Source organism: Trichechus manatus, unplaced genomic scaffold (assembly GCF_000243295.1).
Source record: "Trichechus manatus latirostris isolate Lorelei unplaced genomic scaffold, TriManLat1.0 scaffold00006, whole genome shotgun sequence".
NCBI lineage: Eukaryota > Metazoa > Chordata > Mammalia > Sirenia > Trichechidae > Trichechus > Trichechus manatus.
In genome coordinates this window covers 9,113,142-9,133,201 of record NW_004443942.1, presented here as the reverse complement: position 1 = coordinate 9,133,201, position 20,060 = coordinate 9,113,142, and the positions used below count along the sequence as shown (strand labels likewise).

General features: G+C 43.2%; 1 protein-coding gene across 2 annotated transcripts in view; it reads left to right on the top strand.

Annotated features, from left to right (window-relative positions):
* The window catches only part of PLEKHA7 (pleckstrin homology domain containing A7), a 229,665-nt gene that overhangs the window by 165,785 nt on the left and 43,820 nt on the right, over window positions 1–20,060 (top strand). For both annotated transcript variants that reach the window (XM_004369678.2, XM_023737555.1), the window contains exons 9-10: window positions 7,445–7,620; window positions 14,606–15,076. In XM_004369678.2, the coding sequence (XP_004369735.2) occupies window positions 7,445–7,620; window positions 14,606–15,076 (647 nt within the window). The remainder of the gene's footprint in view (window positions 1–7,444; window positions 7,621–14,605; window positions 15,077–20,060) is intronic.

The following is a 20,060-nucleotide window of genomic DNA, read 5'->3' as shown; positions in this document are numbered from 1 at the left end:
TGTTTTTCTTAGAAAAAATTCACCCAAGTGTTGCCTAAATATTTGGTCTGGGAGACAGAAGGCATGCATCTGTGTGGGGGTCTTTGGGACCCTCAGGGTCTGACAGCAGAGAAAAGCAACTGGTTTCAGATCTGGTGGTGTTTAGCTGGTCCTCCTGAAAGGACCCTAGTTTCCAGAGTGAGGGAGAGTTACCTTTCTCTTCCGATTGCAGTATCATTCTTTTAGGAGGCAGAGGGTGGGGGGCAGTTCAAGATCCATGTTCTCGGGCATACTGAGAAATATGCAGCGTTTTGTGTCCTGAGCCTTGTACCTGTCTCTGAAGTCAGATCCTCTTCGTAACCAGAGCTGAGATTCTCTCTGCTCCTGGGGCACCTTGCCTGAAATTGAGAGTAAGATCCATAGTGGTAGGTAGGCACAGCCAGAAAGGTTAATATAGTCCTCTCTTGTCACTCTTTTCCAACTGTGCCCACAGCCTGACAACCCCAAGGCATTGCCAGGAAACCAGGTGCTAGGTGGGCCCTGAGGCACACCCAGGTCTTCAGGATGAGCCAAGCAAGGCTCTTGGTGGCCTCTAGAAGCCATCCGGCCTGCCCTGACCAGGAGGCCTTTCATGCTCAGCTGGCTCACCTGGGAGGCCTCCCCACAGAATCCATACCAGATGCACAGCCTCCCTTGGCCATTGGTCACCTCTGAGCAAGCCTCGGCCCCACCTTACTCCTGGGGATCCAGGATTCTCAGCAGAAAACATCCCCACACAGCCAATGGTCTACAGATCTTCAGTGGGGGAAAGGCTTTTACTGCTACCCCTTGAGCCACTTTCCCTCTCTTTAGACCAAGAGTTCCTAACCTGAGGTCTACAAATGTGCAAGAGTCTGTGGATAAATCATATCTTTATGTCTTTAACCTCTAACTGAAGTATAACATTTCCTTCCATTAAGAAAGCAGGCAGCAACAGGTATCAGCAGTACCTGTGACTTGGTCACCAATAAAAACCATACATATTTTCATATCACATTACAGTTGATGGTCCTCAGTTGTTGCAAATATCTTGAAATACCATTTAGGCTCATCACCACTTTGAAATTATGGTAATTATTACATCTGCCACTAGATTTGTTATAGAATACATTATTAAAGGAGCACCTATATTACTAAATCACAATTTAAAAAAATATATTTTGATAACTATATTTCAATATAATGTGTTTTCTGTATTTTGTTTGCATACTTAAAAACATTCTGAGAAGGATTCCTAGACTTCACCAGGCTGTCAGAGAGATCCTGCCACAAAAAAGGGCAAGACTGCTTTAGAGTCTGGCTGAAGACCACTCATTTATTTATATTCAACAAACATTAATTGAATTCTGTTTTTCCACTTGTCAGTATTGTAGATGCTGAGGATATAGCAGTGAAAAGGACAAAGACCTTGCCTTGGTGGGGCGTATATGCTGAAGTTTGCATCAGCTTGTGAGTTATTAGGATGAGAAGAGATCAGGAAGGAGTAACATTTTCCTCTCCCCCACATTGTGAGTCGCCTCGAGCCCTTTCAGTTTTGCTCCTTGTGTATCTCTCAATCCATCTCCTCTCCATTGCTGCTGCCACTATTCTGTCTCTGCCACCATCATCCCTCTTCTGGGTAACTTAGTGCTAGAACAGTGCCGAGCACATAAGACATAAGCACATAAGACACACTCTGCTACAGCCTCCTGACTTACTCTGCAGCCTCTAATTCATCTTCCATACTGTTTCTCAGCTGCAGATCTGTTCATATTGTGCTCCCTTTTGCCTTCAGGATAAAGCCCAATCTTAGTTTACAAGGCCCCAGTTTATCTCTTCAGCCCTGTTTCTAGGCACTCCCCTCTCATACCTTCATTCCAGCCATAAGGCCCCAGGACATTTCTTACTGATAGGCCTTGCTCCAGCTTCAGCGACAGCCTGGAGTGCCCTTTCCCCAACTCTTGCTTTTCCTTCAAGGCTCTGCTCTGGAATCACCTCCTTAAAGAAGCCTTCCCTGTCACCTCCCCCCGCCCCCAAACACACACACAAGTTAGTTACCTTCTTGTGTATATCCACAAGACCTGTCTCTCTGCACTGTAAGTGGTTGATCTACCCATCTGGAGGGCTTTCACCAGGAAAGCTGGCTCACTAATTCTGCCTGGGTAAATGGGGCTAGTCCCATTCTACAGACAGAAATCACACAGGGCAGTCATTTGTATAGGAGTCGCTTGCAGTCAGTTACAGTGCTTTTATATCAAAATGCTGCTAACACTTCCAAAGTTATGGTGGATTCAGGTTTACTTGTATTTCACGTATGCTCCTCTATAAATGAGAACTGGGTGGGGTGGGGGGAGTGGTCCTTTTAAGTTCCCATAGAGCTCATCCAGTCAGCCTCCTTAGGTCGCTCAAGTTACAGCACCTGTAATAACATCAACTAATATCTTTTGAGCCCTACAAACGCCAGGCTGTGCTCTAACACTGTATATGCATTCTCATTTAATCTTCACATGATCTTGCAAGGTAAATAGTATTGTTACCCACCAAACCAAAAAAAAAAAAGAAAAAACAACCAAACCTATTGCCATCTAGTTGATTCTGACTCATAGCGACCCTGTAGGACAGGATAGAACTGCCCCGTAGAGTATCCAGCAGCTGGTGGATTCGAACTGTTGACCTTATTGTTACCCACAGTCCCATTTTAAAGTTGAGAAAATAGAGACATGGGGAGACTGAACAATTTGCCCAGGGTTACCAAAAGGTTGGCAGTTTGAATCTACCAGCCACTCCTTGGAAACTCTATGGGGCAGTTGTATCCTGTCCTATGGCATCACTATGAATCAGAATCGACTTGATGGCAACAGGTTTGGTTTTTGACCTGGTAAATAAGAGGCAGAGCCCACCTTGGACCTCAGCTGACTTCAAGTTCTTACCCAGTTCACTATGTTGCTTGTATCAGCCAAAAGATTAGAGGTGGAGAGTCTTTTCTTTTTTCTCAAAAATGGGCACTGCTGCCTTTGCAAACCGTAAACCTGAGAGTCTTAGCCTTGACACTTGCTGTTCTCTCACTTCCCATATCCAGTCCATCACCAAGCCCTGCTGACATTACCTGCTTGTTGTCTCCAGGCTCCGTCCAACCTTTGCCTTCTGCTTCCACCACCATCTCTCACCTGCACTCCTGTAGTGGCCTCCTGACTAATCTCCTCTTACCTGCTCCAGCCCAGCTCTAACTCTTCTCCATACCACAGCTAGAGTGATGTTTCCAAACAAAATCTGGTCATGTCACTCCCTAGTTAAAACCATTTAATAGCTTCTTACTGCCTTTTAAATGCAGACAGAACCCTAGCATGACCAGCAGGCTCCGATGGATCTGACCCTGCCAACTTCAGTAGCCTCGTTTTATGTCGCTCTCCCCTCAGCTTCTCTGCCTCAGTCACACTGGCCTCATCCTGAAATGCGCTGTGCTCCTTTAAGCCATTTTGGGCCCACTGCATGTCCCCTCCCTGCTGCTCCTTCTTAAATAACTTCTTGTCATGTAGAATACAGCTTAAATGTTATTTCCTCAGGTAAGTCTTTCTCCAACCAGACCAGGTTCCCGTTATCCTATCTCATAGCATCGTGAGCTTCTTCTTGATAATACTTATTATAATTATAGTTATGTGTCCATGGTCTTTTTCTTCTACTTGGCCGTAGACTATTTTGACCATGTTTAAGGCTGTCTCCCCAACTTCTAGTATACTGCCTTTCACATAGCAAACCCTCAGTAAATGATAAATTATTGTTAAACAGAGAGTGAGTCAGCCAACCAGTTGATCAGACTCAGGCCTTTTGAGCACACTTATATTTCCCCACTTGGGTTTCTCTGTTCTAAAGGCTGATGTTGAGGGGTTGAGTTGTGAAGATTCTAGGCTCCTTAAACCAGACATGAATTCTAAGAGACATTTACATCCTAGGGCATTACATTTTTGAGGTAGATTCTTCATTGCTTCCATCCTTGTTTCCTTTAGGCATAACCTGGTTTCATTTCAGTCATGCAAACTTGTGTAGGAGGATTGTGTTCATTGGAAAAGGAAGAGCAGAAGGGAGGGGAATCTCTTTGTGATGAGACTACACCAGGGGTGAGAAGACCTTGGTTCTGGCATCTTCCTCTGGCTCAGGGCACTTCAGACCTGCATCACTTGGCCAGATGAAGAGGAACACCACCCCTGCCTTTTCTTTCTTTTGTAATTGTGGTAAAATATATATATATAACAAAATATTTTGCATTTCAACATTTTTACATGTCCAGTTCGGTGACATTCATCATGTTGTGCAACCATCACCACTATCCATGTCCAATTTTTTCAATCACTCTTAACAGAAACTCAGTGCCCCCGCCCCAAGCAATGACTTCCCCTTTCCACCTCCCTCCCAGCCTTTGCTAACCACTAATTTACTTTCTATCTTTATGCATTTGCCTATTCTAGGTATTTCATATAAGTGAGATACAATGGTTGTCCCTTTGTGACTGACTTATTTCACTTAGCATAATGCTTTCAGGGTTCATCCATGTTGGTAATATGTATCAGGATTTCACTTATCTTTTTGGCTGAGTAATATTCCATTATATGTATATACCACGTTTTGTTTATCCACTTATCCGTTGATGGACATTTGGGTTGTTTCTACATTTTGGTTATTGTGAATAGTGTTGCAAAGAGTATTGGTGTACAGGTTTCTGTTTGAGTCCTTGCTTTCAGTTCTTTTGGGTATTTACCTAGGAGTGGAATTGCTGGGTCATACGGTAATTCTGTGTTTAACTTTCTGGGGAACCACCAAGCTATTTTCCACAATGGCAATACCATTTTACAATTGCACCAGTAATGGATAAAGGATCCCCACCCCCACCACCCTTCTTGCGCTCACAGTTACTAGATCTAATATGCCCAAGCGCAGGAATAATGTAGTAGAGAGCCTGTTCTTCAGAGCTAAAAGCAGCTGGGCACAGCACATGCTGGCATTTTTATTAGTGAATAAAATTATGTTTGCTATCATGTGTAACTCCTTTATAATGATGGATGTAACTGCCAAGGCCCATTTGTGGACAGATAAGCAAACACGTGTCTGCATGCTTAAAGTGTGTTCCATGGTTTGTATAGCAGAGACCTACTCTCTTGATCATACCCTTGAGGGCTCCCTATGCTTCTGGATGGCCTTTTATCTGGTGGGATGAGTACCTGTCCCAGAACCTTCTGTGACTGAATGGAAAGACTGGGAGAGGGTATCAGAAATCTTATGAGGTCATTGTCCCGGGGAACTTTTCCAAGAATGTCTGCTTATTCCAGGAAGACATGTACAAGTCCCTTCTGGTTATATTCTTATTTCCACCATGCTGAAATAGGAGAAATCCTTCCTGAGACAGTGGATGACACCTTATACAACAAGGAAGGCAATCAGGTTTGCTTCAGCCTCTGTAAGGGACCTTTGGCTGCATGCCATGTTTACCTGGACTCCCTTGGCATGCCCTGGATGGACTCAGATATGTGAATGTCAGAAGCAGGCTGACATTTAATATGCATTTTGGATCTGGATGACTAGGCGTGTATGGAGGAGAAGTAAATGATGACAGTTCATCTGAGAGGTTTTCATCCATAACCAGTAGTGATTCTAGAAGCATGTCATTTTCCAGTTTTTTAATTGTTTCTTTCATTTTGTTTTCTCTGAATGATCCTGGTGTGGGTCTGCCTTTCACTGTGGATCTGGATTATGGGACTGGTGATCTGTATAGCAACGCTGATTTCTGGATAGGACCTAGGAGCATTGTACAGAGAGCCCTGGACTCAGACAGATCTGAATGTGAATCCTGGCTCCAACTCTTCATTCATTCATTTGTTCACTCATTTAGCAAATATTTATTGAACACCTACTGTGTCCAGCCATTGTTCCAGAGGATACAGCAGTGAACAAAATAGGCAAAGTATCTGTTCTCATGGAGCGTATATTCTAGGGGGAGGAGACGGATGATAAGCAAACAAATAATCAAGTGTGTAAAATAAATAATGCCAGGTAATGATAAATGCTGTGAAGAATCTGTTGCCAGTTATGGAAATCTTGAAAAGTTACTTAACATCTCAGACGTTTGTTTGCACAGCTGTAAAACAGATTCTGTCCCTATCTCACAAGGCTGTTGGGATTAAAATGAGATTATAGTTGTGGAAAGGAGCCCTGGTGGCACAAACGTGAAGCACTCAGTTGTTAATCAAAAAGTTGGCAGTTTAAAACCACTGAGTGGCTCCATGGGAGAAAGACCTGGCGATCTGCTTCTGTAAAGATTATAGCTAAGAAAACCCTATGGGGCAGCTCTGCTGTGTCACGTGGGGTTGCTATGAGTCATCACCCAACAGCAGCAACATAGCTGTGGAAGGAGTTGCTGAGTGGCACAAATGGTTAATGAACTTGACTGCTAAGTGAAGGGTTGGAGGTTAGAGTTCAGCCAGAGATGCCTGGGAAGAAAGGCTGGCAGTCTACTCCTGAAAAATCAGCTATCGAAGACCTTATGGAGCACAGGTCTGCTCTGACTCTGGCACATATGGGGTCTCCATGAGTCAGGGTCAACTGGACAGCAACTGGTTGATATAGTCGTGGAAGTACCCAGGAGACACATAGTAGGCACTCAGTAAATCTTCCTCTTTCCACACTATCTTCTACGTTGATTTGGTGAGATTTCTCCTTGCAAACTTCAGATATAGGCCCCGCGCTTGTCAGGGTACAAGGGGGAAAGGCTGGAGTTGTCTCTGTCTCATAAAAGCTTCCTGGTCACTTGTCAGTATTCCCAGCACCTCCTCACATGTTCTTTGCAAGGATACATGTGGAAAGCACCTTGAGGCTTCCTAGCCTGTAGTAGGTGCTCAGGAATTTTTAGTCAAGTGTTAGACAGCTCTGTCAAACTTTGTGTGCCTCTTTTGGAGAGACAGAACAGCACACATCATATTTCATGCTCAGCCAGCGAAGCACAGTGAACATCCCCACCAAGCCACCTGCTGCTGCAGCTGATTTTGACTTGATTCCAGTCTGATTGTAGCCAAAGAAGGAGCCACGTGCTTCAGAAGAACCAAAACAGGCATTCCCGAGAGTCTACTTCTAGGAAATGAGGTTTGTTTGTTTTTTTTTTAAAAAAAAAGTCTGTTTCTCATATAAGCCTTGTTTGTGTGCTCCTCCCTAAATGGGAGAAAGATAAATAGAAAACAGGTTCAGCTGCAGGGCTTTTACTGTCAGAAACAGACACATCTGTCACTGGGCCTGACTGCACTGAGAGGGGGAATCCAGCCTGTGACGTTTTCCACGTGTGGAAATATCTGGCTTTTAGCCTGGAAGCAGGGAAAGCATGGCCAGAATGTCTTCTTGTTTTTGCTCGTAGAAGGGTCATATGTCCTAATCTCTCTGATCTGGGTTCCTGTCTCCATGCATACAGGCAGTGCACACGGGGATGCGAGCACTCATCTATAACAGCTCCACAGTGGGCTCTCAGGCCGAGCACTCAGGCATGAGGACGTACTACTTCAGTGCCGACACCCTAGAGGACATGAACGCTTGGGTCAGAGCCATGAACCAGGCTGCACAGGTGCTGTCTCGTTCGTCACTGAAGAGGTCAGTCCTGATGGGGGGGATCTCTGCCAGAGTGGTTCTTATTCTAGGATGACAATCCAGATAAATCTGTTTTGGTGCCTGGAATTCCACCATTCATTAACCTGTATTAAACCTTGCCCTGTCTTTGAAATCCTTTTTAATAATGAATACTTTCTGGAGGGAAATGTATAAATGGCTAGGAAACAATGTCTGTGAGAACTGGAAGGTCCCCTACAGGTACATGGTCTAATCTCTTCATTAAACAGAGAGAAACACTAAAGCCTGGAGAAGAGAAATGACTGCCCAGGATACACAGCCATGGAAAACTGGTGTATGTGTGTGTTTCTCAGTTTTTCTTGTGGGTGGTAAAAAGGACAATATTGGGGCACCAGACTGGGGAGAGGGGAGAGAACAGGCAAAGAAAGATCTTGCAAACTAAAAATGTACCACAGACTGCCCACCATGTTGCTGAGGGCTGACCTGGGAATATCTTCCAGCTGCCCCTTCCCTGAGTGGTCCAATTAAGGATACCGTTAGAGATCTTGAAATTCCTGAGTCTCTTGGCTATAGGCAGTTCCCTGAGACAAAGCAGAGAAGGAATGAGTGGGGTCAGGGGCTCAGAGAGAACAGAGTAGCCCTGTATGAAGCATAGTTGATGACATCTTGAAGATCATTCTATATCCATCAGTACATATGGGTTGACTTTATTTTTGACTGTTGTATGGTATTCCGTAGTGTAGATACGCTATAATGTATTTAAGCACGTGGCAAACCTTGGACAGTTTTTTTTTTGCCCCTTAGTTTTTACTGTTATAAAGAGTGCTGTAATGAAAAAGCCTTCTACAACCCTCTGCATGTGGAAGTCTTTTAGATTGCTGGGTCAAAATACAATACATTTTTTATTTTAATCAATAGCACCAAATTGCCCTTTAAAGAAAGCCATGTTATACACCAGGGAGAGTACTCATTTCCCCACATCTTTGCCAATAGTTAATATTATCAATAATTAATTTTTGCCAATCTGCTGTGTAAATAAATCGTATCTGGTTGTTTTAAAATATATATTTCCACGATGGCGAGATCTTTTATACTTATTGACCACTTGTATTTCCTCGTCAAAGAATTGCCTGTACCTCTTCTCTGCCTATTTCTCTACTGAGTTATTTGCCTTTTCTGAATGCTTCCTTTCTTATGTGCTCTGAAATCTGCCTGGTTAAGAATGCAGCTTAGCCTCTTGCAGAGGTTGATGGTAGGCTCTCCAGCCCGGTGGTTAACAGAATCAAGATACTGATTGCCAGTCTCTAGTATTCTGGCTCTTTTTCCTATTCTTTTTGATTCCTCTGAGATCACCAAGAGGTTCCTTCAGCCCATGTCCCAGTTTTTTAGGGCCCTGAGGCACTAATAGCTGGTCCTGGAGCTCAGTCACAAGAGGCTGGGATTTTTCCCATCTTCTTCCCCATCTTGAACTGTCAGTTTCACTTAACCAAACTTATTTTCCTTTTCATGGTGAAGATACAGAAAATAAATCCCAAAATTCAAGAATTCGGGCTTCTCTGCTTATTTTGGAGCCCTGGTGGCTCATTATGAGTCAGAATAGACTCAATGGCAATAGGTTTTTCTGCTCATGTTGTCACCTTCCCCAAGCACAGATGCCTATGTCTTAAACTTTTTTTAAAGCCCCCCTCTCCTTTAATTCTTAGAAAAAATAGAATATTTGTTGTTTTAACTAAACAAATCTTATCTCATTCTAGACTTCTTTTTTTTTTTTTTGGCACTCATTGATCTGGGCCCATTCCCATCTATATTTGTGCTTGATTTGGTGCTCCACTTTCCATTTCTTGTACATGTCCTTTTATAATTCAAGCTCCAAGAACTGCCTGTGTTGTTACACTGGTTTCTTTAGATTGGGAATGGCAAATGGATTTCTTCTTGTGTGCTCACTTTGCTCAATTAATAGTAACTGACTGGGGTACTGGTTAGAGGATAATTTGAGGATGAGACTGGGCTTAACAGGAAAAAAGTTTTATGATTAATTAGCGACATCTGCCTTGAATCCCTGAGGGTTAATTTGCTAGGCAAGATATGGCCGCTGTCTTAGTCATCTAGTGCTGCTATAACAGAAATACCACAAGTGGCTGGTTTTAACAAAGAGAAGTTTATTTCCTCACAGTCAAAGTAGGCTAAAAGTCCAAATTCAGGGTGTCAGCTCCAGGGGAAGTCTTTCTCTCTCTGTCGGCCTTCTCATCAGTGTTCCCCTAGACTAGGAGCTTCTCGGCACAGGGACCCCTGTCCAAAGGACGTGCTCTGCTCTTGGCACTGCTTTCTTGATGGTATGAGGTCCCCAACTCTCTGCTTGCTTCCCTTTCCTTTTATCTCGTGTAAGGTAAAAGGTGGTGCAGGCCACACCCTAGGAAATCTTCCTTTACATTGGATCAGAGATGTGACCTGGGTAAGGGTGGTGTTACAATCCCATCCTAATCCTCTTTAACATAAAATTACAATCACAAAATGGAGGCCAACCAAACAATTCTGGGAATTATGGCCCAGCCAAATTGACACACATTTTTGAGGGGACATAATTCAAACCATGACAGATGCTTTCTACTTTTTTCTACCTGGAGAATTTGTGATTCACTACCAAATTTTGGTATTTGAATGGCTCGTTCCTTTCTCTGTTGGGCTCAGGCCATTGTATTATCCCAAACTTTTCTCTGAACTTTTTGCAAATTTATTCTTCTTACGCTCTTAATAAACTCTTAAATGCTCTTGATCATGTTTGCCCAAGCTTCCTTCCTGTCTTTTTTTTTTTTCAGCCAGCTAGTTCTACCCTCTGAGTCAGAATAAAGACACAGTAGCACTTCCTCTTGAGATTCTGAGAGATGAAATGACCAGCAAAGCAAATCCAGACTTATTAAATGTTTTATTTTATCAGAATAAGATGTTCAGATGTTTGGTTAGTTAGAATTATTCATCAGGCAGGCATAAATCTTGCCTCTCCTCCTATTTGGTGAACTGTGCTGGAAAACTTCCACTTCTGTAAGTGCGTGGCCCCAATAGCAGCATTTCTTTCTCTCCCTCTTTGGGTCTCACTCAGATGCTTCTATCCTTATCCATATAAAAAGGTGTTTTCTTTATGAATGGTGGTATGGTAGGACTCTTGATTACAAATGACAAAAAACTCAGCCAAATTTTCTTAAGAAAAAAGGGAATTTGTTGGTTTATGTCACTGAAAAGTTCAGGATAGATTTGGCTTTAGAAACAGTTGGATTCAAGACTCAACCAATGTCCTCACAAGTCATTTTTCTCAGGCTCTGAGGTCTGCCTACAACTGGGTTGGATTCATTCTTGAGCTCCATGAGGAGGTCCCCGGCAGCTGCAGGATCTGGTGGCAAGATAGCTGCAGTAGCCCCAGACTCATATGTCATCTGGGTTAAAATCCAGCAGGAAAGAGCCAGAGTTTTTTCCAGAAGCTCTAAGATTCATTCTGATTCGGCAGACTTAGATCGCATTTATACCTTAAACCATTTACTGTGGCCAGAAGATGCAGTATGGTGATTGACACAGGCCTGGGAAACATGATTTACGCTGGGAATCAGAGGTAGATCTGTACCTAGTCTATAGGGACTGAGAGTGAGGTAGGGATGGGCAGATGAAGGACAGAGGGCTTAGGGCTTTAGGGCTATGGGCAGAGGAAGAAGCAGTGACTGCTTAGGATGGGGTAATCTAGCCAATTTTCAGGCTAGATGATTTATATTTCACTTTTTATTACATCTATTTCTTTTGCCTTAAGTATCACTTCCCAGAGCTTAGTCTCTGAAGTCAGACAGACCTGGGTTCAAATCTGAGCTCTTCTACTTTCTAGATGTGTGATCTTACCAAAAAATGTGTACACTTTTTTAAACTTAAGATGTTCTTAGTTCATAAGATTGTTACAAGGATTAAATTAATTAATTAATACGGCCAAATTGGTCTCCAGACATTCCCTATATTTTGTAACGGTCACCGATTCCAGGTGCTCATGATGACAGCAACAACATGCATAGAGGAACAGCAGCCCATCTGGAAACTTCTTCTTGTCGTATAAACATCTGTGCTCTGCACGACCAATTTCTCTGAGTGACGCAGTCATTGACAGCTGAGGGGTGCTTCATTCTTTTCTACCATTGTGCTAAATCAAGCTTTGCAGATCTGTTTTGTGACAAGTCTCTTAATTTGAGAGGTCATGGGTTAAGCTGTAGGGAATGCAAGGAGACAGGGAGAAACCAAAAAAACCTTTTTGCCTTCAATCCTGTAACTTAGTGAGTTAAATGTTTAAGTCAGGCAGGTTGGAAAGTAGGGAACATTATCTTCACCTTTCTTATGTGCAGCCACAGTCTGCACATTTTGGGCACAAAGGCATTTTATGTAAATCCCAGCAGCCAAGGGAATAAGGAGCTGTTCATAATCCCGAAGTCTTAGGGGCTAGAAAAATGCCAGGTGGCAAGCAGACTACCATTCTTTTAGCCACAGTCTAAAGATTTGTTTTGCAGTAAATGCTGGCGTTGATATGAAGAAGAGGATTTATCATTTCATATCAAATTTATTTTCAAGAAGTACTGGTATATGTGGGAATGTGTATACTCATATATTACCATGCATCTTTCAGTTTGTCGTACTGTGGTGGCTTGCTTGTTGCTATGATGCTGGAAGCTATGCCACCAGTATTTCAAATACCAGTAAGGTCACCCATGGTGGACAGATTTCAGCGGAGCTTCCAGACTAAACAGATCTGGAAGAAAGGCCTGGTGATCTACTTTCAAAAGTTAGCCAGTGAAAACCCTGTGGATCCCTGTAGAATATTTTCTGATATAGTCCTGGAAGATGAGTCCCCTACGTTGGAAGGCACTCAAAATGCACAGTGACTGCAACAATGGACTCGAGCATACCAACAATTGTAAAGACGGCACAGGACTGGACAACATTTCCTTCTGTTCTGCATGGGGTTGCTATGAGTTGGAAGCGACTCGACAGCAACTAACAACAACATACTCATGTGAACATGCACAGTAAGGACTAAAATTTATAGTGGTAAAATTAGTTCCAAGGTTAGAAAAGACTAGCAAACTCTAATATGTGGGGTTGGTTTTTTTGTGAGAACAGTATTAAATGTGGCTACCATGATTAAATTGGGCCCTAGGATCACCTGACTTTGAAGGCAGAGGCTCTTTTCTCTGCTTCTGTCTGTCTCAGTGGAAAATACATAGGTGCTCAGTAAATAAATGGTGGTTGATTAGTAAAGAAAAATCTACATTACAGCTGGTTGGACTGAGACATTGTATTTGCGTTCCTTGGGTCCTAGAGTTGAAGACTCTCTTTCCCCTTTAATTCTAATGTCATACATGTAGGTGGTATATTTGTTTCACTAACTGGCTTTTATGACAAGGTGCTGTTTATCTTTGGGGTGTGAATAACAAGGTGGTACAGTTACTTAGGTTTCACAATTGGAGTAACTGCTTGGAAACGTCAGAGCAAATGAAACCCAAAGCAGTGTGCCAGGTTATAAAGTGGTGTGAGCCAGAGAGCAGCAAAATCTCTAATCTAGGCCACAGCCTTAGCATAACCCCCATGGGTGGTTTCCTGAATTTGAGAAATAGTAAAGAAGATAGTGGCCAGCTTAGGCAATTTGATGGCCACTGGTTGGGGTTACAGTGATGTAATTATAGAGGATTAAAGGAAAAAGTTAAAACCTAAGCTGCGTACATTGTGCAGCAGAGTTGTCCCTTTATAAGCTTACGTAAGGATTGTTTTTTCTTAAAATGTCGTCCCCTGAATGTCTCCCATATGTTCCTACTGCTGAAGCTTATAGACTCACTGAACCTTAGTGATGGAAGGGCCGTCAGAGATCACCATCCATTGTTGTCATTATAAAATGATATGATAGTCAGGACCTCTTCCAATACAAGTAACAGAAACCAAACTCAAAACTGACTTAAGTGAGAAAGGGACTATATCTGGTTTAGACATGGCTAGATCTAGGAGCTCAGACCAAGTCTTTAGTAGTCTTTTTTTTTTTTTTTCATTTCTTAGCTCTGCTTTCTTCATGTTGGCTTCACAAAGTCTCAGGGCTAACTCTGATTGGCCTGGCTTGGGTCATGTGTGAGCCCCTAAACCAATCACTGAGACTTTGGAGCCTCGGTTTAACCAGGAGGAGTAGAGTCAGAAGCACCCAAAACACGTAGATTAAGAAAGAAAAAGAGTTGGGGAAGGGTGGCCCCAAATGAAAATTGAAATGCTGTTATCAAAAGAAGGGGAATAGATACAAGATAAGAGAGAAAAAAGATGTTCCCTAGTGATGGAAAAAAAGGAGGTCCAAAGAGGCACTATTTTTCACGAAACTTTGGGTTTTCATGGAAAAAAGTATTAGTACATAGACAGTGAGATATGTAATTGCTTTTCTCAGTTCTCCACGCCTAGGTTAAGGCCAACATTTGGGCCTACACACTATAAAAGCAGACCCTGTGCTGGGGATTGTATTTTCACTTTATGCTGACATTCTAACTAGACTCCATGCTAAATTGATTCTGGTCTGAGCCTGTGTTGATTATTGGTAGCTGAGATTCTGAGATTGTTGCATGGACACCTGGGGTCTGGTAATTTACATATAAACGAAGCAGTATTTGCATCTTATACTCTTGAAATGGAGAGCCCTCGGGCTTGGCCATTTCCTAGAATGATGGCTCTCAAGGCCAGGATCTTTTTACCAAGGAGTACAAGCAGACTGGCTGCCCATCCAAGGGTACCTGGTAATTTTTCTGGTCCATCTGGGCTGGGCTGGAGTATGTTTCCCTGCCTCCCCAATCTAAATTCTGCAAAACTTATGGAGCCCCTGCTGTGTCCCTGGTACCAGGTGATTGGGATACATGCAGAACTAGGACTCTGCCCTAGGGTGGCAGGGAGAAAGGCACCTTACAGTGGGAGACACAGTCATGCTATCTGGAGCGGGCTGAATGTGCTGCTGTCGTTGCAGGGACATGGAGAAGGTGGAGCGGCAGGCAGTCCCCCAGGCCAACCACACAGCGTCCTGTCGCGAGTGTGGCCGTGTGGGACCTGGACACACAAGGGATTGTCCTCATCGTGGTCATGATGACTCCTTTGGCTTTGAGAGACGGGAGCAGGAAGAAGAACGGTACCATTCCCAGAGGGACCCACTGGAGGACAAGCAGGACAGGAGCAAGGCCAGGTCCCCATACTCGCCGGCTGAGGAGGATGCCTTGTTTGTGGATTTACCCGGTGGCTCGAGAGGCCAGCAGGCACAGCCCCAGCATGCAGAGAAGAATGGCATGCTGCCAGCCTCATATGGTCCAGGAGAGCAGAATGGGACTAGCGGGTACCAGCGGGCCTTTCCTCCCAGGACCAACCCTGAAAAGCGCAGCCAGAAGAAGAGCAGCCTGGCCCAGGTGGAGCACTGGGCTAAGGCCCAGAAGGGAGACAGCAGGAGGTCAGTAATACACTTAGTATCGCTGCTAATAATGAGCATAATAATGTAATAACAGTAGTTATCATTTACCTAGCACTTGCTGAATGTGGCCTTAAACTCTTACCTCCATTATCTCCGTAAATCCCATAGCAGCTCTGCAAGGAAGAGGTGATATCTCCAGTTTATAGACAAACTGGGTATCAGGGAAGTGAAGGAACTTCCCCAGGGCACATAGATAAGTGGCAGAGCCAGGGTTCAAACCCAGGTCGGTCAGTCTTCAAAACCCACAGGAGGTTACATCTCTGGAGGCTTCTCTGTTCCCTGAGAGGGTGCCTTGAGCCGTTCAGTGTGTAGATCTTCTCCTCTTAGGCTGCTGATTCTCTGCATGCTGGAAATATTAGTAGAAACCAGAGTAAATATAGTTCCATTTTTAATTCCAGGCACATAAAGAAGAAAGTGCGTAGGCACTGTTGACATTAGGCTTTATCATATCCATTCCTTCAGGAAGCGGTTTTTAATTATTTAGAAGGCATGCATCTCTTGCTATTTGCAAAGCACTGTCTGTATTTTATTATAATTTTAGATTAATTAGGACATGTTTATGGACATGCAGAATTCACAGTCACCCAGCTTCCTAGTTATCCCCAGAGGCCACTAAATCACAAGTGGGAGATGAGATAGCAAAGCCATTGTGCAGTCAGAAAGCTCCCTAGGGGCTGGAGTGGCCACAGTGGATGTGTCTGAGCACAGACCAAGTCTGCCACCATCACAGGGGCAGATTACCCAACAAGCAAGGTACTCATGGGCTTATTTGTGCTTTCTAACTAATCTGTTGTGTGCAATTTCACCTGTTTTTCACCACATCTTTGATGTAGTGAAAACCCATGTGACATTGTCCATTATCTGCCTAAGATTTCTCAGACTAGACAGCTCTTGTCACACCCCAGTTCTAAGTCCATGTATGTTTGAAGAAATTTCCCAGGTGACTCCACTGCACCCCATCCAAAATGAGAGATAGTTTTAGTTTTCCTGTTGGTTCTTTAGATTTTTATTAAAGTAATAGCTGTACATAGCTTTTTGAATCCACCAGGCACTCCTTGGAAACCCTTTAGGGCAGTTCTGCCCTATCCTGTAGGGTCACTCACTACAAGTCGCAATCAACTCAACAACACCTTTTTTTTCTTTTGGTTTGTACATAGCTTAGGAACTTAAATAGTCCAAACCCTACCCATCCTGATTCCTGCACCTTTGAGGCAATCACTTTGAATTCTTTTAGAAGTTTTCCCTGTTTGCCTCTATATTTACAAATAAGATAACGCATCCTGCTGTTTCTTCATTTTTCAGCTTTAGTTATCTATTGACATTCTACACTAGAAGATAAGGATTTAAGTCTCTTATTCCCCTTCTCTACCCTTCCCTTTCTAACAGACATACACTTAGTTTACCCAGCATAATTTTTGGTTAGATCACTAGTTGGTATTTACATTATTAGGATGGTACAAATATTCACAGCTGAGCCATGTAGTGTACTAGAATTAAATTTTATTTGTTGCTCATTTTTTGTTTTCTCTAGTGTTGATAATTGTCATGCTTTAGTTAGCTTAGTTTTCTTTTTGCTAATCACTAACTTATCACCAAATTCATAGCTGGATGTGTAAAACTTCCTTAGCTCAGTACCTTCAAATAATATCAACAATACACTCAAAGGTAAAAAATCCAAACAATATCAAAGGGTAAATACTGAAAAATAAGTGTCCTCCAATCTTATCTCACAATCCTAGTTCCACTCCTAATTAGTCCTAAAGATCAACCATTGTGTTTAAAAAGGAAGGAAGGAAGGAAAGAATCCTGTTCTTTTCCTTTGCTTTTTTCACTTAATATAGCTTAATGTATGTGTGTGCATGTGTACATGTATGCACATCTTAGCTATTTTTTCATATCAGCACACAGATATGTCAGTAATTTTGAATGCTGCAGAGTACATTGTATACATATATCATTCCCTTATTGATGGACAATTAAGTTGCTTACAAATATTTCCTATTACAAACTATAATGAACATCCTTGCACAAGTATCTTTGCATGCAAGTGCAAGTATATGTGAAGGACAAATTGCTTGAAGTGAAATGACTGAGTCAAAGAGTATATGCAGTTTTAATTATGAGAGAGATTACAAACTGCCCTCCAAAGATGCTGTTTCAGTTTATACTCTACCAAAAGTGTATGAGTGTCTCTGTTTTCTTCCCCATATCAGCACTTAGGATCCCTGGTGGCTCAGTGCTTAAGAGCTACAGCTGCTAACTAAGAGGTCAATGTTCAAATTCCCCAGCTGCTCCTTGGAAACCCTACGGGGCAGTTCTACTTTGTTCTATGGGGTCGCTATGAGTTGGAATCAACCGAACGGCAGTGGGTTTTTTGTTTTTTTTTTGTATCAGCTCTTAGAACTACTGTTTTAGGTTAACACTATGCAAGATGGTTTAGGTGGAGAAGAGACTTGAAAAGAGAAAATGATTAAGTATAATGTGATCATAGTGTGGGTAGGAGGTGAGGAAGGCCTAACTGAAAGCAGTGAAGATGGTGAGAATTGTGAGGAGGGAACAGATAGGATAAGTAGACATTAAAGTTGGGTAGATTATAGGACTTGGTAAATTGACTTATCTGGGAGTGGAAGGTGGGGAGGGCACAGGTGGTGTTGAGATTAACATTCAGGTTTGGCTTGGTTAATAAGGTAGAAGTGATGCCATGCACAAGATGCAAGCATAGGAGAGAGAAGTAAGCTTGGAGAGGGTGTGGTGCCTGTGGGATGTCCAGGTGGAGATGACCTGGAGGTCATAGGAACGTGGGTTCAGGTCATTACCCTAGAGATGGTAACTGACGCCCTGGCAGTAGTTGAGATTACCCAGGGTAGAATACTTAGAGCAGTGGTCCTTACCCTGGCCTGGCTGCACAATTGATCATTTGGGACGCTTAAGAAAATAGTAAGAGGTCCAGGCCCTACCCTAGAGAATTGATTTCATTAGGCTGTGATAGGTGAAGGCATCAGTATGTTTTAACAGTTCCCCAGGTGATCCCAGAGTACAGCCATACTGGAGAAACTGGTTGCTTGAGTGCACATTAGAATCACCTGGAAAGGTTTAACATTTACTGAGGCCTGGGTCCCACACCCAGAAATTCTGATTCTATTGGTCTGGCCGGGAGCCTGGACATCAGGTTTTTAAAAAGCACTCCCCCGCCACACACACACACGACCCAGTGATTCTATTGTGCAGCCAGGGTTGAGAATCTTCAGCTTAGAGTGAACGATAGCAGAGAGCCAAGAACTCTGGGAACTGCTAGCCCAAGGGTTAGGCAAAAGCAAAGTCTCCATGAAGGAGACTGAGCAGGAGAAGTAGCAGCAAGGCTGGAGTGTTCTGAGGGGACAGTCTCATTTGGAAGGATATTAGTTAGCAGTGCAAGGTGCTGCAAATAATGACTTCTACCCGGGCAGGTTGCCTTCCAAGGAGGCTGGGTATCACTGCAGGAAGTCTGAAACCTGAGGGTCTCTGCTGTCCTGAGATGAGTAGCAGAAGCTATTTGTTCCACTGGAGCCCCTGAGTGGTGCAAACAGTTGACGCCCTCAGCCACTAACCAAAAGCTTGTAGGTTTGAGTCCACCCAGAGGCACCTTGGAAGAAAGACTTGGAGATCTGCTTCTGAAAAATCAGCCCCTGAAACTCTATGGAGCACAGTTCTGCTCTGACACACATGGGGTTGCTATGAGTCATAGTGAACTCAACACCAACTAGTTTGTTTACCTGAGCTTCTTTTTTTTTTTAAATGTTGTTTTAAATTTTTTATTGTTGTAGTTTAAATGAAGTTTACATTTCAAGTTAGTCTCCCATACAAAAATGTATACATACATTGTTATGTGACCCTAATTGCTCTCCCCTTACTGTGACAGCACACTCCTCCTTTCCACCCCTGATTCCCCATGTCCACTCAACCAGCTCCTAACCCTCTCTGCCTTCCCATCTCACCTCAGGACAGAAGCTGCCCATTTAGTCTCTTGTATCTACTTGAGCTAAGAGGCACACTCCTCACGAGTATCACTTTATGTCCCACTGTCCAGTCCAATCTCAGTCTGAAGAGCTGGCCTAGGAAATTGTTTTCGTTCTGGGCTGTTAAGAGAATTTGGGAGCCATGCTTTCAAGGTTCCTCCAGTCTCAGTCAGACCATTAAGCCTGGTCTTCTTACTAGAATTTGAGTTCTGCACCCCGCCTTTCTCCTGCTCCATCAGGGACTCTCTGTTGTGTTCCCTGTCACCTGAGCTTCTTGATGGATTTAGATGGGTAGACCTGAATTACCCTACGTAATAGAGCTAGAATTTAGGAGTTACGTCAGGAGGCAGAGTAATAGGAGGTGAGGGCAGGAAGAAACCAGTAAAATGCCATGGCCAGTGAGAAACGCTTTGTGGCAGGGATACAGAAAGGTCTTTTAAAAACTATATAATTGCGAGTGATACACATTTATAAATTGTTGGTTGTGAAATATCTCTACATAACTATTTCTGTCAGCCCACAAATCTATGTTCAAAGTTCTACACACAGCAGCCTGTATCTGGGGGGTGTGGGGTGCATCAGGGAGCTAAAGGATGAGAAGGCAACTTATAACTTTGAGCAAGGAGATGAGAGGTAGACTGGGGAGGGTGCTGGACTTTCTGTAGGTTGTGAGATAGGCGTGGAGCTTTCTTAACTAAGGGGCAGGGTGACATCAGAACTGTAGCTGAAAACAGTTCATTGGCATTAGAGTTCAGTGAACATGATAGGAGGAATTTCAGTCCAGTGGTGGAAGCAGATCTCAATGGGCTAAAAAGAAGTGAAAATGAGAAATTGAAGGCAGAGTATAGATTACCCTTTTGAGAAGAGTGCTGTCAGTCTCCGAGTGAGCGGAGTGTCTGCTCAGTCTGATAATCCACTTGTATCGTAAGATCTGCATCTCATATTCCCAGATTTTTTTTTTTCCTTAA